Raw genomic sequence first — 16,285 nt, 5'->3', positions numbered from 1 at the left:
GGTGGCTCAAGCCTGTAATCCCAGCACTTTGGGAGGCCGAGACGGGTGGATCACGAGGTCAGGAGATCGACACCATCCTGGCTAATACGGTGAAACCCCGTCTCTACTAAAAAAAAAAATACAAAAACCTAGCCAGGCGAGGTGGCGGGCCCCTGTAGTCCCAGCTACTCGGGAGGCTGAGGCAGGAGAATGGCGTGAACCCGGGAGGCGGAGCTTGCAGTGAGCTGAGGTCTGGCCACTGCACTCCAGCCTGGGCAACAGAGTGAGACTCCGTCTCAAAAAAAAAAAAAAAAAAGCAGAGGGGACTTCCTTATCATGCCAGCTCAGGTTGGCTGGGTGCCTTTTGATCAGCCCCTGTGACTCTGTTTTGTTTTTGTTTTTTGAAAATTGGCCTGTTTGAGAATTTGGCTATCATCTCTCTCCTGATTTTTCAGAAGGCCAGATCTTACAAGTAAACTGCTTAGTTTTGGTTTGGTGATGTGGAATCCTAGCATGGTTCCACAGGCTGGTCTGTTGGAGCCCAGTGCAGGAGCTCAGTCCAAATCTGTAGCCGCAAATTTTACTTAAGAAGCTAAATATTGTAGGGTGTCAGCAACAATAAATACAGACTCAAAGGAATTCCTCTCTCTCTCTCTCTCTATATATATATATACAATCTAAATCGAATATATATATCTCCTATAATGGAGGCTACCGGTGTGAAATACACTAATCATTCACATTAGTGCAAACCTGATGTCTCACATTTGCTTCAGTCCTCCATGTAGGAAATCCTTAGATCTTACACTGACAAATCCATTGGTTAATATTGAAGAATGCTATTTTCAATAAGCTTTTTAGAGTAAGTGATATAGCTAAAGCAATTAGTTTATAAAAATTTAAATTTACTTAATTTAAATTAATTTTTATTATCTGTGTAATGTTTCCAGAAAGCAGCCAACAGCAATAAAAACAACCAAATACTTGCATTTTGGATTGATTATTCTTTTTTTCTTTAGAATTGCTTTAGGAACTATGAAGGGCAGGTATTAAAATGAGCACTTTAATATTATACCAGTTAGAGATAGCAACAACATTTTGATAATTGCTTGAGTGAGATAACACCAGAAATACCAATATACAGTGTTACCAATAAGGTATTTAGGTAATGACTGTCTACTATAAGGGTATTTACAAGTTGCTTCTTCCATGAGGGTTAAAACACTTTGATGTTAGTTCATACCTGCTCTTTTTTTTTTTTTTGGAGATGGAGTTTCGCTCTTGTCGCCCAGGCTGGGATGCAATGGCACGATCTCGGCTCACTGCGACCTCTGCCTCGCAAGTTCAAGCGATTCTCCTGCCTCAGCCTCCCAAGTAGCTGGGATTACAGGCACCTGCCACCACACCTGGCTAATTTTAGCATTTTTAGTAGAAATGGAGTTTCAACATGTTGGCCAGGCTAGTCTCGAACTCCTGACCACAGGTGATCTGCCCACATCAGCCTCCCAAAGGGCTGGGATTACAGGTGTGAGTCAACAAACCTGGCTCACAACTGCTATTGATATGGATTAGTGGCAAATACTGTGCCTCTGTATTCTACAGACTTAAGAGATAAAGAAAAATCTGAAACAACCACTAACTCAGATGATGATGATGATGATGATGATGATTATTTAAGACAGGGTCTCTCTCTGTCACCCAGGCTGGAATGCAGTGGCACGATTACAGCTCACTGCACCCTCAGCCTCCCAGGCTCAAGCAATGCTCCCATTTCAGCCTCCTGAGTAGCTGTGACTACAGGTGTGCACCACCATGCCCAGCTAATATTTGTATTTTTTGTTTCACCATGTGGCCCAGGCTAATCTCAAACTCCTGAGTTCAAGTGATCTGCCAGCCTTAGCCTCCCAAAGTGCTGAGATTACAGGCATGCACCACCATACTGGGCCCTCAGTTAATTATTAATCATAAGGCTCCCACCTTCTGATTCTCTACTGAAAATCAAAACATCAATGCTTAAACTTAAGATCCTGGAGAAGCAATATCCTTACCTTATTACTTAAACTAAGAAGATAGGTCAAAATTTGCAATAATGGTCAGAATCCTTAACCTAGCTAAGGACAAGTACTCTTCTCCAATATAGAAAATATTACAAACACCCAGCATTTTCACTAAGTGTAAGTGCCAAGCATTAAACAAGGATGGAATTATAATTTGTTCACATCAACAAATTAGTCTTGTCTATGAGAATTATAAGAAAATCACATTTCTTCTCAATTACCTGTAACAAGGGAAAGAAGAAATGGCCTAGATAATCAGAGATACTTATATATTTGGTTTTGACAAAACTATTAATCCATAGGTATCTCCAGACACTCCCTTTGAGTCAAATCCCCACTGCTAACCATCTAGACCAGTGGTTGCCAACATTAACTGGATATTTACATTTCCTAAAGGGCTTCTAATTTCCAGGACCACCCTAGGATTTTTGGAAGTAGAGCTTGAGCATCAGTATTTTTAAAAGCTCCCCTGTTGTCTCTCATATACAGCTGAGTGAAAAATGTCATAGAAATAACCAGTCCATGGCAGGGTGCAGTGGTTCACTCCTGTAATCCCAGCACTTTGGGAGGCCAAGGTGGGCAGATCACTTGAGGTCAGGAGTTCAAGACCAGCCTGTCCACATGGTGAAACCCTGTCTCTACTAAAAATATAAAAATTAGCTGGGCGTAGTGGTGGGTGCCTGTAATCCCAGTTACTTGGGAGGCTGAGGCAGAAGAATCACTTGAACCTAGGAGGCAGAGGTTGCAGTGAGCTGAGATTACACCACTGCACCCCAGCCTGGGCGACAGAACGAAACTCCATCTCAAAAATAAAACAAATAAAATAAAATAAAAATAACCAGTTCAGGATATGTAGAATATCAGAAGACAAAGCCAACCTGAGATTAACAACTAGTTGGGGGTAGATGATGAGAGCATACTAAATCTACCTCTTCTCTCTTACAACCACTTTGATTCTCTAACAAAGTGGTTTTAGAACATGAAGGAAACAGAGGGGAAATTGTTTCCGTTGCTCTGATCCTTCTTTACAGATGGTAGTTTAGTGTACAGAGGTTGTATCATGCATTATTCACATCACACTACTTTTGTAATTATCCTTTGTAACTGTAACTGCTATCTTTTTCAACAGAACATCCACACCCCTCCAGGTCACATGGATAGAAACAACTTTGGCTGCTGTATCTTCACAATAATAGACTTGTCAGCAATCTCTTTATATTGTTAATAAGAAGATGCCCTGCACCAGCTGTTCAAGGTAAGGGCTTGTCATGCACAAATCACATATACCAACTGCATTGTTACAGAACAGGAGCTGAAACATCTTGTTGGTATTGGTGTGCTTTGTGTGTGTATAGCAGCATTTGAATAAACTTAAACTACAGGATGATTTTAAAAGTGAGTTTCTTCCAAGTGTCCACCTAAATCCATCAGGAGGGGAAAAGAGAGGAGCTGTGGCTAAAGGTTAGTGAATTTGGCTGCAGCAATTTGATAGCGATGACCTCGTTAAATTTCATATTGTTTCAAATCTATACTATCTATATATATGATCCTTAAGAACCTGTAGGACTAAAAGAAAAATTTTAAGATGACAACTTTATATATATTACCTAGGTATTTAATGAGTAATTTCCACTACTGTTTCATAAGAATCCATAATCATGTCTCATGAATGAACTAAGAGGAAATGCTGGAACAACACCAAACAAATATGAAATTGAATGAAACTACACATGCGGCAGGCAGCAACAGCTGTTTGCTTACCTAATATCTATTCCTCCCTCTTTCTATGATTTTGTTTGGAGAAACAAATGGCTGGCTAAAAAGCCGGAGTTCCTAGTTCCTTGTAGGTAGGGGTAGGCATTTTGGGCGAGTGCAACAGAGGGGAAAGTATACTGGGCAGTTCTGGGAAGCTCTGTTTTCCTTTTCCTTCTGGAATGACATATGGAGCCTGGAGGCAGCGTGAAAGTCAGGCACTAAGGATAAAGAGCTGGGATCAGGCACAGTGCTTGCATGGGAGGGGGTGTCTTTTTCAGTTTGGGGTCGTCAGAGAAGACCTCTCTGAGGGCTTGACATTTGAATTAACGCTTAAATGATGAAAATGAGGCAATCCTGCCAAGGTCTGGGTTGATCTTGGTATGCCCAATAGAGAGACACCAGTGTAGCTGGAGTGGAGGTGAGGCCACAGAGGAAGCAGATCGCCTGTGGCCTTGTGATTCAAAGTAAGGGTTCTGGGTTTCATGCTAGTTGCAATAAGAATCCACTGAAGGGTTTTAGGCAGTAGTGACATGATGTGATTTTTAAAAATAGATGTTATTTTTTAGAGCAGTTTGTAAGTTCACAGAAAAATTTGAGAGGGAGGTACAGAGATTTCCCACACACTCCTGGTTCCCAAACATGCACAGTCTCCCCCATTATCAACATTCCCCAGCAGAGTAGTCCATTTGTTACAACTGATGGACCTTCACTGACACATCATTATCACTGCATGATTTGATTTTAACTTCAGAAAGACCTCTGTGACTCCTCAAAGAAGGATGGACTAGGAGTGGAGGAAAGAATGAAAGCAGAGACCAATTACGAGGTGATTGCTGAGACTAGAAGGGAGTCCGGGCGAGAGGCCTGAAGGCTTAGATTAGAGGTGCAGGTGTGGTGATCGGAAAGAGTAGAGAGATGCAGAATATATTGCAGAGGCTGATACAACAAACAGTACAACCTACTGATGGAGTAGATGTGGAGTGCAAGACAAAGAGAGGAATCCAAATGAATCCTGGAGGTTAGCCTGAGCAGCTGGATGGATGGGGAGACAGTAACTGATGACACAAGGAGTACTTTAGGGAGAGTACATTTGGGAATAAAAATCGGGTTCAGGCCGGGCGCGGTGGCTCAAGCCTGTAATCCCAGCACTTTGGGAGGCCGAGACGGGTGGATCACGAGGTCAGAGATCGAGACCATCCTGGCTAACACGGTGAAACCCCGTCTCTACTAAAAAATACAAAAAAAAAATTAGCCGGGCGAGATGGTGGGCGCCTGTAGTCCCAGCTACTCGGAGGCTGAGGCAGGAGAATGGCATAAACCCGGGAGGCGGAGCTTGCAGTGAGCCGAGATCGCGCCACTGCACTCCAGCCTGGGTGACAGAGCGAGACTCCATCTCAAAAAAAAAAAAAAAAAAAAAAAAAAAAAAATAAAAATCGGGTTCACGGCTGGGCGCAGCGGCTCACGCCTGTAATCCCAGCACTTTGGGAGGCTGAGGTGGGCAGATCACTTGAGGCAGGAGTTCGAGACCAGCCTGGCCAACATAGTGAAACTCCATCTCTACTAAAAACACAAAAATTAGCTGGGCACAGTGGCACAGGCCTGTAATCCCAGCTACTTGGGAGGCTGAAGCATGAGAATTGCTTGAACCTGGGAGATGGAGGTTGCAGTGAGCTGAGATGGGGCCACCGCACTCCCGCCTGAATGACAGAGTGAGTCTCTGTCTTAAAAAAAGGAAGTAAATAAAAATAAAATCTGGGTTCGCGATTGGGTAATATACTGACTACCTAGGTATATTTGATGGATTCATTTATACTCCAGACCTAAGCAACACACAATATTCTTTTGTAACAAACCTGCACATGTACCCCGATTCTAAAATAAAAGTTAAAAAAGGAAAAAAATCCAGGTTCAGTTTTGGTCATGTTAACCTTGAGACGCCTCTGAGATCTGTAATTGAAGATGTGGGGTAGACAGGTAACCTGGGGAGCTCAGGGGTGGGTCCTTCCTAAGGAAGGCTGGTCACGTGGCCTATGACCACGGCCACAGAACGTGGACTCAAGGGCAGCCAGAATCAGCCCATGATGTAGCCCAGCATTAAAGCCTGGCTAAATATGGATAATAATAACCATCTATTAAATAATCAAATTCTCTCTCTTTCAGACTTTGAATATACAACACACACAACTGTGTATCATACACTACAACTGTGTTTCACTAATTATAGGAGCACTGCCTTACAGAGAGATGGAAGGGAAGCCCTAAGGCAGCAGAAATCGTAAGGTTGAGAGAAGACAGAATTATTAGTTGGAGAAATAAACCATAAGGCAGAGCACAAGAGCAGTGAGCAACAGATAATCCTATCACCAGAGCGCTTCAGTTTCCTGAACAACATTTTTGTTTCTAAAAAAGATTCCATCTTTCACAAGGCCTCACAACGCGAGGTTCAACTCATTTCTTCAAGTATAGGTTGGTGCAAAAATAACCGCAGTTTTTGCCATTACTTTTAATGGCAAAAATGTATATATTATACATTTTGCAGTTGTCACACAGTTCTTGGATATTGTCCCAGGTTTTTTTGTCTTTTTTCTCTTTGCTTCTTTAATTTTGAAAGTTTCTACTGATACATTCCCAAACTCAGAGATTCTTTAACTGTGTCCAGTCTACTACCACGCCATCAAAGCCATTCTTCACTTCTATTACTGTTTTTATCTCCAGCATTTTTGAAAATTATTCCTAGGATTTCCATCTCTGAGCTTACATTACCATCTGCTCCTGCACAATCTCTACTTTTCCATGAGAGCCCTAAGCGTGTGAATACGATTCACAATCTGATAACTCCAATATCCCGCCATATCTGGTTCAGGTTCTGACGCTTGCTATGTTGCTTAAACTGTGTTTTTTGTCTTTCAGTATGCCTTATAGTTTTCTATAGAAAGGTGGACATGATGTCCTAGGTGAAAGTACTACAGTAAATAGGCCTTTAGTGGTATGGTGGGAAGCAGTCAGGCAGGAGAAGAGTTCTGTAAGTCTATGATTAGGTCTCAGTCTTTTAGTGAGTCTGTGCCCCTGGGCTGTGAATTTTACAAGTGCTTCTTAGCTTTAGCCCCCTTAGATGAGACAGGATAGCTAGAGTTGGGCTAAATTTGGTACTCCCCTTCCCCCAGTTTGGTGAGGCTCTGGTAAAATAGAGTCTCTTGTGGACAGACCTTGTTAAGAACAGAATGCTCTAGTGTATTTTAAAATGGTGACTTTTCCTTTCTTGCTACCAGAAGCACAATGGGATTTTTCTAATTTCAGGTCTCTGTGAGGACCTGGTAAAGCTCCAAAACTCATGAAAGTGTGACCCTCACCCCCAGCCCCCAGTGACTGGGTCCCGCTGGAGTTTTTCACTCAGACTTCACAGTGGCCCTCTAGAGATTTGTTAGTTACAGTTCAGTTTTCCTACCCCCGCACTGGTTCCCACAGAGGTTTCTGATCATGGATTTCTGCTCAGTAAGTTATGAGTCTCTCACTTCGCCAGTCTCTCCAGTTTCAGGGGCAGCTGCCTGCCTTGCAACTTCACTGACAAATCCAACAAGAGCCATTGATTTCAGTCTGTTCAGCTTTCCACTTGTTAAGATAGAATGACAATTTCCAAGCTCCTCACATGCCCGATTGGAACCTAGAACTGGTTCCAACCTAAACCATTTCTGATAGTGCTTATTCCCCATCTATTCATATAATACATCCACCTTTATCCAAGACAACCTGAGCCCAGCACACACAGGGCCATTCTCTTTTGTAGTCTCTGAAAGCCCCGTTCTTCCCCACCAGTCTGGAACTTCAAACATTGAATGATGCAGCAGCTAAACCTCAGAAGGAGCTAATTGACTCAATGAAGTTTTCAGAGTTTCATTCATTAGAATATCATCAATATTTTCTAAAATACGATGAACAACCCAAAGTACTATAGAACAGCTTTTAGTAGCCACAATTACTGTACCTGCTGTCTCTCTCTGGGATTTCCTTAATAGCAATTCTGACTTGGTTGCTCAAGTCCCGACCTGCGTAGACTATCCCGTAAGTGCCTTTTCCTAAAACAACTCTGTCACCATTTTCATCATATTCATAGTCATACTACAAAAGGAAAAACAGGGAGAAAAGATTGAAACATTAGTTCATTCTACAGTTCAAACATCGATTTTTTTCCAAGAGCATTATTCCTTATCTTATCAGATGGCATTAACAGGCCAAAGTTCTAAGAAGCAGCTTCAAGGATGAACAAATAAATGCTCCCAACATAAACAAGATATTGTGTTTATGTTTTTACAACTGTTACAAATACAGTGGGGATTACATAGTTAACTTCATAGAAGTGCTTCTCCAAAAGCCATGTGGATTCTTTTACCCACTCAGTCCTGTTTTTCATTGATTCTGGAGATCAATGAAACTGCAAAACTAGAATGAACATCTATCAGTGTCTATCACATCTAATAAATCATCCTTTTGTTATTCAGCTTTTGATGCTGTTAAAGCATTTCACACTGCCAGGGGAATAAAACCACTGAAAGGCTTTGGGTAAGAAGAAAATTTTGACATCTTACCAGCTGCCAATGATAAAGTCAGGATTATTTTACTTCACCCCACCCCCCACGCTCCAAGACCCAGAAACATTTTTTTAAATGAAAAATAGAGGAAAATGTTTATCTCTGATGTAGAAAGGAAATATCTATATCTCTAAACTGCAAACTGTCAAGTGTGTCAGCCAAATATGGAAAACTGGATTTACAGAAAGGATTCAGTAGAGACCTCCTCAGATCTGGAGGCATCACCCCAAAGCCACATCCTTTGTGTTGGACTGAACTAAAGGATTTAGGGCCATCACATGATCAAGGCATGTCCCTGTAGAAACCCAGCACAAAACTACAGGCCCCTGGGAAAGAACATTAGAACAAGCTTTTCACACAGTCTACATTTTGCTGGAGTTTAAAACTGGCAGTCCATAGTTAGATTCAACTCACAGCAGGGTCTGAGTTGGCCATTAAAAAAAAATATTTCTGGCCAGGTGCAGTGGCTCATGCCTGTCATTCTAGCACTTTGGGAGGCTGAGGCAGGTGCATCACCTGAGGTCAGGAGTTTGAGACCAGCCTAGACAACATGGCAAAACCCCATCTCTACTGAAAATACAAAAATTAGCCGGGTGCAATGCTGTATGCCTGTAATCCCAGCTACTCAGGAGGCTGAGGCAGGAGAATTGGTTGAACCTGGGAGATGGAGGTTGCAGTGAGCTGAGATGGCAACACTGCACTCCAGCCTGGGCAACAGAGCGAGACTCCATCTCAAAGGAAAAAAAAAATTATTTCTAACATGTATAAGTCAACAAACTTAACGTTAATACTGATGAGTAATCTAAGAAGACGGCAATGATCACGAGTTTTTATGCTCTTTAACAACATAGCCTTGAAATATATAAAGCAGAGTTGATACAATTTCAGAGAAAAATACACAAATATCAACCACAATAGATTTTAACAGAACTCTTTTAGAAAGGAATATATCTGGCACACAGATTTTAAAATAGAGAATCTAATGGCACAGTAAACAAGTCTGATATAACATCTACAGAGAGAGCTCTGCACCCAGATACAGATTCCTTTCATGCATATATGAAAAATATATAATTGATCACATATTAGACAACAAAGAAAAATTTCAACAAATTCCAAAGAACTGATATCATAAAGACCATGATCTCTGAGCACAGAATACTAAAAATAAGACAGCCAAAAGTACATTTTACTTTACTTTAAAATAACCAATGGGTTAAAAAGGAAATGACCATGGGAATTACACAATCATTTTTTATATGAGAAGAAAAGCATTATTTACCAAATTCCATAGATATGGAGTTAGGTAGATGAAAAATGTCATGTTATTTTAAAAATCCATTAGAAAATAAAAATTTAACATGAATAAATTTAATGGTCAAGTCAAGGAAACAGAAAAAGAATAACATATTGCTACCAACACAGTAGAAGAGAGGCTCTGGATTTGGCAAGATGGTAGACCAGATACCTGAGAAGCTTCCTGCTAAAAACACATAGGTAAAATAAAGCAGATATACTTTTAAATGTCTAGCTGGGCTTACTAAAGAGTAAAGGTGACTGCAGAAGCTAGAAATGAAGAGGAAAGGAATACTAGCAGGTAATCACAAGAACTCCTGAAGCCCAAAAGGTAGGGATGAAGGCAGGATTTTCAGTTTCATTAATCTAGGGCAGGAGTTCATGCTCGTTTTTTGGTAAAAGGTCAGGTAGTGAATGTTTTAGCTTTGAGAGCCATATAGTCTTTGTAGCAACTACTCAATCCTGCCATTGTGATGTGAAAGCAGCCCAGCTGATACATAAACAAATGGACATGCTTATGTTCCAATAAGGCTTTATTTACCAAGATTCACAGTGAGCTGGACTTGATCCTAGGGCTACTGTTTGCTGATCTCTCATGTGGGGCTTGGGTTTTAATGCCCAGGAGGTGATAGGAAGTATGGCCTAGTGCCTATGCCAGACAAACAGCAGAAACACACAAAACCAGGCCCCTGATGAAAGGGTAGATTAGAAAAGTCAGCCCACTACACTGTGAAACCAAAAGAAAGCTGGTTTGTCTCAAGACTGAGCTCTGGAGGAGCAAAAATAGGTCTTCTCTAAACACTTTCAACCATAGCTGATCCTGGCTGTTTGAACTTCAAATGAACACTTATTGTAATACTCATAATTGCTCCTGAGCCTGGGATATCCCTGGAGTGCCTGGCAGAAACAAAGGAAAAACATTTTAATGGTAGACCCCTTGAAGTTTGCTATGCAGAATTCTTACTGATAATGCACCACTAAAGTTGAATTCACAATCCAAAAAATATAAATTATGTAAGGAAACAATTCAACATCAGTGAAAACATATATGACAAATCCCAATCCTCAAGACTTTATTAAGTCAGAAATGATAGAATATAGTTATAGAATATGTACGTTTAACATAAAGACATAAAATATTTAAAAATGAGAAGATGAGCTCTTCTAAAAAAGGCCAGACTTGAAAGAAAATTGAATACAACTTCCAGAAATTCAGCCCTAAATAGGAAAAATAAAAACAAATTCACTCAGATATGATATAGGGCAACTACAAAATATGAAAGACAAAAAGATCATAAAAGGGCACATTACCTACAAAGGGAGCTCATCAGATCACTCTGCAAACTCTTGGGTACACATGCATGACTCGAGAGGATGGGGCTGGGGTGGAGCATGTTCCTAACAGCTCCAGGTTATTTGTTTCCAACAGGTTTCCAAGCCCTTATAGAAGGGGGTCAGGTGGTGTCTTCTGGGGAAAATTATGTCTAATACAATGCTAGGGCTGGAGTGAGCACTGGCCTCCTTAGCATGAACTCTTCTCTGGCTCAGGACAAAGGCCAAGCTCTGGAAGGGAGATGACTACTTACCCATTGCCAAGTATCCAGTGGCACATTAGAGAATAGCCCTGTTCTGGCTGCCTAACGTAAAGCTGAAGACTGTCTTGGTCCAGGGCAGATGATCAGGTAGGTGGTCAGAGTGAAGGAACAGGCAGCAGGGATCATTTAGCAATATGCCCTAACTCAGAGTTAAAACTGGGCTCCTGTGAGGAGGCAGGAAGCATAATCCAAACAATGCCACCTGAAGGAGCCCAAGTCTCCACACCCAATTCCTGTGGTCTAGACTTTTGCAATGCTGTGCCTGCCACGCCGGAATTCTACCAGTGGGACCTAGTCAGCAGGAGGTAGGGCAGGGACCATCACTAAAGAAGCTCAACTTTGACAATGTGCCCTCTCAAGGATTAGAAACCTATACACTGAATCTAGTACCACCACCCCATTTTATACTACAATGCTTTATAATTTTAAAGGAAAAAAAAAAAAAACTTTCCATAACCCACCTCACTTGACTATCATAATATCATAGTAGGTTTCTGATTACTTTCAATTTACAAATGATCAGATTTTTTTGTTCAGTGAAAATATATCAGAGTTGTGGTTTGAAACCAGCTTGTGAGATTCCAGATTTTGTATCCTTTCCACTACCTATGCCCTAGGGAAACCCTATCATAGAATAAGAGCTTACAGGGTGATGATCATTACTTGTTTCCAAACACCAGTATTATAAAGATATTACAGTATATTGTTAATATAGATTGAACATCCATTTGCTTTTTCAAGCAGACATCTGGTAGCCACTGTCCTCTTAGAATTTTGCTTTTTTCCTTCTCTTACTCCATATTTCAAATTTATTGTCAACTGTTCTCAGATTTTTCTTCTTAAAATCTCACAAATCCATTTTACCTCCTTAATCTCACTGCAATTACCTCAGAATCTCTGTAGAAGTAGCACAGAAGCACTTCTCTGCAAAACAAAGTTCAAAGGCTTTTCTCCTCCATGTTGCTCCATTCCCCAATTTATTCTGCACTAAGTTGACAGTGAACTTTCCAAAGTCCAAAGTTCCACGTGAGCTTTCCATGTCAGTGCTACTGCATCTATTTTATTGGCAGTTTTTTACTTTCTGGATGAAATCAGAACTCCTTAGCACAGCATAAATGCCTGCTATGGTCTGAATGTTTGTGTACCCCCCTCTCCAGCACCTTCAAAATCTGTATGTTGAAACCGATTCTCAATGTATTAAGAGTTAGGCCCTTTAGAAGGTGATTAGGTCATGAGGCTAGAGCCCACATGAACGGGATTAGTCCCCTTATAAAAGAGGCTTGAGGGAGCCCGGTTGAGCCTTCAACCATGTGAACACCCACAGAAGGTACCATCTAGAGAAAGGAGGCCCTCACCAGACACTGAATCTGCTGGTGCCTTGATCTTGGATTTCTCAGCCTCTGGAACGGTGAGCAATGCATTTCTGTTGGGTATAAATTACCCAGTCTAAGGCATTTTGTTATAGCAGCCTGGATGGACTAAGACAACGCCCTTCAAGATCTTAGGGCTGCCTCTGTCATCCTCGTCTGGACACTGAGCTCTTTGAGAATTGGGACTTCATCTTTAATTACTCTATCCCTAGTTTTAGCATGTCGCTTGTAGTGATACTTAGTAATTATTTGTTTAATTAATTAATCAAGTTATAGGAAAATGTGATGAGCACTTTTTAAAAAAAGAGCTAGATCCCAAAACAAAACATTTAGAATCATTATTGGTTTATTCTTGGGTGAAAGCATTTTTCCAATAGATATATTTACAATCTTTTTTTTTTTTTTTTTTTTAAAGAATGTTTTGCTGCTGCCTAGGCCGGAGTGCAGTGGTGCCATCATAGCTCATTGCAGCCAGCCTTGAACTCCTGGGTTCAAGCAATCCTCCCACTTCTGCCTTCTCAACAGCTGGGACTTCAGGTGTACACCACTATGTCCAGCTAATTTTTTCTATTTTTTGTAGAGATGTGGTCTTGCTATGTTGCCCAGGCTGGCCCTGAACTCCTGGCCTCAACTGATCCTCCTGCCTTGGCCTCCCAAGCGCTGGGAGTATAGGTGGGAGCCATCATCCTCAGCACTTTTTTTTTTTTTTTTTAAGAGATGGAGTCTTGCTATATTACCTAAGCTGGACTCAAAGTCCTGGGCTCAAGTGATCCTCCCAAATAGCTAGGACTCAGGTGTACACCACCAGGTCCAACTCTACAACAGGTATGCTTATATAGAAGAGTGAAGAATACATAAACCTCGATGAGGCTGCTAAAGTTTTCATTTCCCCTAGAATCTAAGGCATCAGAAGACTATTTTTTTTAAAGATTATGTATTAGATATAGAAGCTGACTCCTGTTGAGCAAAATGGTGATAGTAAAAATGAAAAGGACTTGTAAAAAGAGCAGTGTGATTTAAGTAAAACCATCTCTGTGGGTAATTGCTGCTTTGTTTTTCTATCTCCCCTTTCTATTCTGACAAGATATAGATAGAAATTGAAATGGTAGTTTTGAAAGAAAGCTGAAAAGACACAAGAGACTGGTTCAGCCTAGAAGGATATAGAATTATCTATGTAATGGCCAGAAATAGTAGAAGAGCGCCTGGACCTCAAACCAAGAAAGGCAAGGTCTATTAATGACAAATACAGAAAAAAAAAAGTGGTGGGGGGGCGGGGAAAGGAGGGTTTTAAAAAATAAAAGGTAATATTACATTGCTTATATATTTTACATTCTATTTCTATGGTAATAGGTTAGCAAATCAGGTTGTTGCTAAGGGAAACAAGAATTTCATTCTGAGGCAATCATGAGAATTTTTCTAGAATCATCTCTTTATTGCTGTCTGCCCAGAACAATCTAAACCGGTAGTGGGAAGAGAATCAGTGTAGAAAGACAACATTGACAAGGCCAAACGACGACGTGGTGACTCACTGAGTCCTTGCACTCTCGAGGGAAACCACCACCTTAGAAAAAGCCATGCACTTTCGGCGGGGGCTTAACCACGTTAGCTGAGTAATCACTTCGAAGACTCCAATGGCAGCTTTGTTAATGTTCAGTCTGTATGGCCTTCTTAATATGTAAATGCCAAAACATTAATAACTACTAATAACATTAATAGAATGCCAAAAACACTGCAGGTACAAATATCTAGTGTGATGGATCTCTCCTCCCTTAGATCTTTATTCATATCTCACCTTTATTTATTTATTTATTTATTTAGAGTCTCACTCTGTCGCCCAGGCTGGAGTGCCTGGGTTCAAGCAATTCTTCTGCTTTAGCCTCCAGAGTAGCTGGGAGTACAGGCTCTTGCCATCATGCCCAGCTAATTTTTGTATTTCAGTAAATGATCCACCCGCCTCGGCCTCCCAAAGTGCTGGGATTACAGATGTGAGCCACCACACCCGGCCTAAATCTTACCTTCTTAATAAGCCTCCCAGGCCTTCCTGTCTAAAATTACACGTCCCTGCTACTCTGTAACTTCCTAAACCCTTCCCTGGTTTATTATTCTCCTTAACCCCAATCACCATCTAACATACTATAGATGGTATTTTACTTATTTGTGTTTATTGTCCGTCTCTCATTAGAAAGTAAGCTCAGTCTACAGCCACACCACCCTGAATGCGTCCAATCTCTTCTGATCTTGGAAGCTAAGCAGAGTTAAACCCGATTAGGACTTAGATGAGAGCATGTAAGCTCAGTGAGAGCAGGAATTTTTCTCCATTTTGTTCTCTGCCGTCTCTCCAGCACATAGAATCATGCCTACCACTCAATAGCTGTCCAAAAACTATGTGAGTACATTAGCGAGATCCACTTGGACCCACTGATGTGCAAGAAGATGATTTTAGGCTGAAAACATCAGAAAAACAGCAGCAGCAGAAAAAAACCTGATCTAAACTTATTTTGCAGACATAAGCAATGCCTCCTAAAATATAACCTCCAGGAGGTTAATGACCAAAGAGGAGAGATGGACCACTTGCACCTAGAGGAGATGTTGCATAAACAAAACCTTATCAAAACTTTCTGTTCCTCACAGTTGTTTCTCATTAGTTCCCCACCATACACTTTCTTAAAGTCCTAACCCTCTTTCTTATTAAGATGATATATAAACACTCAACTGTAGCTGTTTAGGGAGCCAATTCTTTGTGTAAGTCTCTTTCATTGACTTAGCATTGACTACATGAATAAACTTTGGCTAGGCACGGTGGCCCACGTCTGTAATCTCAGCACTTTGGGAGACTGAGGCAGGCAGAGTGCTTGATGCCAGCAATTCAAGACCAGCTTAGGCAACATGGTGAAACCCTGTCTCTACAAAAAATACAAAAATTAATCAGGTGTGGTGGTGCACACCTGTAGTCCCAGCTACTCAGAAGGCTGAGGTGAGAGGATCACTTGAGCCCAAGAGATCGAGGCTGCAATGAGCCGAGATCGCACCACTGCACTCCAGCCTGGGGGACAGAGGGAGATTCTGTTTGAAAAGCAAAACAAAACAAAAGAATAAAGTTTGTCTGTTCTCCTGTTAACTTGTCTTTTGTCAGTTAATTTGCAGGCCCCTGACCATTGAACATAATAAGCTGGCAGAAGAAAAAGGTTTTTCCCTGTTCCCAACAGAATGAATGAATGAATAACAAACTGATACTCCTATCATACAACACTATAAGTGATGTATTTTCTCAGTCAGGGAAGTAACTGGGTATTCAGTTTCATATCTGTACAAAAATCGAAATAGGATGTTAAAAAAAGTTTTCTACATGATGATTCCAAACTGACTGAAATAAATTCTAAACCATAATTACTAAGGTATATGAGTCCAATCATCAGAAAAGAAAACAGTAAGGTCTTTCATCACCCTGCAGATATTTGAGTCAAACGAAAATAATGTCACTTTTTTTTTCTTTGGTTTTAGACAGGGTCTGGCTCTGTCACCAAGGCCGGACTGCAGTGGCGCAATCCTAGCTCACTGCAGCCTTGACCTCTCGGGCTCAAGCAGAGAGGTCCATATGGATGGGAGGCCTTTTCCCATCCATATCTCTATCCTCCCAGTTTGAGATA

The 16,285-nt window shown here is 41.1% G+C and overlaps 1 protein-coding gene across 5 annotated transcripts in view; it reads right to left on the bottom strand.

The window, feature by feature from the left end:
* The window catches only part of MAP3K5 (mitogen-activated protein kinase kinase kinase 5), a 254,408-nt gene that overhangs the window by 65,622 nt on the left and 172,501 nt on the right, over positions 1-16,285 (bottom strand). For all 5 annotated transcript variants that reach the window (XM_033235351.1, XM_033235355.1, XM_033235354.1 and 2 more), the window contains one exon: positions 7,774-7,907. In XM_033235351.1, the coding sequence (XP_033091242.1) occupies positions 7,774-7,907 (134 nt within the window). The remainder of the gene's footprint in view (positions 1-7,773; positions 7,908-16,285) is intronic.

This window comes from Trachypithecus francoisi, unplaced genomic scaffold (genome assembly GCF_009764315.1).
Source record: "Trachypithecus francoisi isolate TF-2019V2 unplaced genomic scaffold, Tfra_2.0 Lachesis_group15, whole genome shotgun sequence".
Taxonomy (NCBI): domain Eukaryota; kingdom Metazoa; phylum Chordata; class Mammalia; order Primates; family Cercopithecidae; genus Trachypithecus; species Trachypithecus francoisi.
This window is presented reverse-complemented; position numbering and strand designations above follow the sequence as displayed.